Source organism: Macadamia integrifolia, chromosome 1 (assembly GCF_013358625.1).
Source record: "Macadamia integrifolia cultivar HAES 741 chromosome 1, SCU_Mint_v3, whole genome shotgun sequence".
Lineage (NCBI taxonomy): Eukaryota > Viridiplantae > Streptophyta > Magnoliopsida > Proteales > Proteaceae > Macadamia > Macadamia integrifolia.
This window is the reverse complement of record NC_056557.1, coordinates 20614292-20615377: the sequence shown is the minus strand read 5'-3', so window position 1 is coordinate 20615377 and position 1086 is coordinate 20614292. Positions and strand designations below refer to the sequence as shown.

The 1086-nt window shown below is 35.8% G+C and overlaps 1 protein-coding gene across 2 annotated transcripts in view; it reads left to right on the top strand.

Moving 5' to 3' along the window:
• The first annotated feature begins 253 nt into the window (after positions 1-253).
• Positions 254-1086, top strand: part of LOC122081730 (alpha-dioxygenase 1-like) — a 5848-nt gene continuing 5015 nt past the window's right edge. The window contains exons 1-2 of one of the 2 annotated variants that reach the window (XM_042648966.1): positions 254-466; positions 550-813. In XM_042648966.1, coding sequence (XP_042504900.1) covers positions 359-466; positions 550-813 — 372 coding nt within the window. In that variant the 5' untranslated portion in view covers positions 254-358. The remainder of the gene's footprint in view (positions 467-549; positions 814-1086) is intronic. The other variant, XM_042648957.1, reaches the window with a different exon arrangement.

Genomic DNA, 1086 nt, shown 5'->3' with positions numbered 1-1086 from the left:
AAAATAACAAACAAGAAAGTTCTCGTAGAAAAAACAAAAAATGATGGATAATTAATTAAAAAAAATTAAGAATCTCAAAAGATGATGTCATCTTCAATGATACATTTGATGTAATTAATTCTTAGCAGATTTCATTTTTATCATAACATCAAAATTCAAAATTCCATTTCCTCAAATGTGGCATAAATCTTAACTTAGGCCAATCCCAACCATTCAGGTCTATATATGATTATAAATAGATAGGCATGTCCAAGCCTGCCTTGTTCAGTGTTCTCCCATATATATATAAACCTATGCAATATTTAAGAGGAAGGGAAAAACAAATATTAGAGAAGAAACAAGCTAGATATCTCCAACAATGGCATTTCTGCAGACTCTCCTGGCTGCACCATTCTATCATTTCATCCACCAGGACTTCCATGGACTTGTCTCTAGAATGACATTCTTTGATAAACTTCTTTTCCTGGTAATTAATAGTTAGTAGTATTTCAAGTGTTAGAAAATGCCCATCTTAACATAATTTTTTGTTGTTGGTGTGTGTTGGTGCAGATAATGCACAGCGTTGATAAATTGGGGATATGGCATAGGTTACCGGTGTTGTTGGGGATTATATATCTGCTCATTCGGAGACACCTTCACCAACAATACAACCTCATTAACGTCGGCGGCACGCCGGTTGGGGTTCGATTTAATCCGGTTGATTACCCTTATAGGACAGCAGATGGGACTTATAATGATCCTTTCAACGAAGATGCAGGTGGTGAGGGTACCTTCTTTGGCCGCAATATTCCTCCCGTTGATCAGAAGCATGAGGTATTAATTCCATCGTTCAGTTTTTTGTCAAGGGCAACAATAAGGGGAAATCACCTAACATAAAAGCAATCCTAGAAATACTAAAACTCAGGATCATACATATCTCTAATCTAGAAGAGTTTATGCAAATCTCTCTCTCTCAATTGTTCCACTTAGACTCTTTTAACTCTTAAAAGATTCAAGATTTCAAATAATTACCAGTTTAAGCTTTGGAATAAAATCTGGGCGATCCATTTACTCTATATCATGGGGAATACATGTACTGTAGCAGGG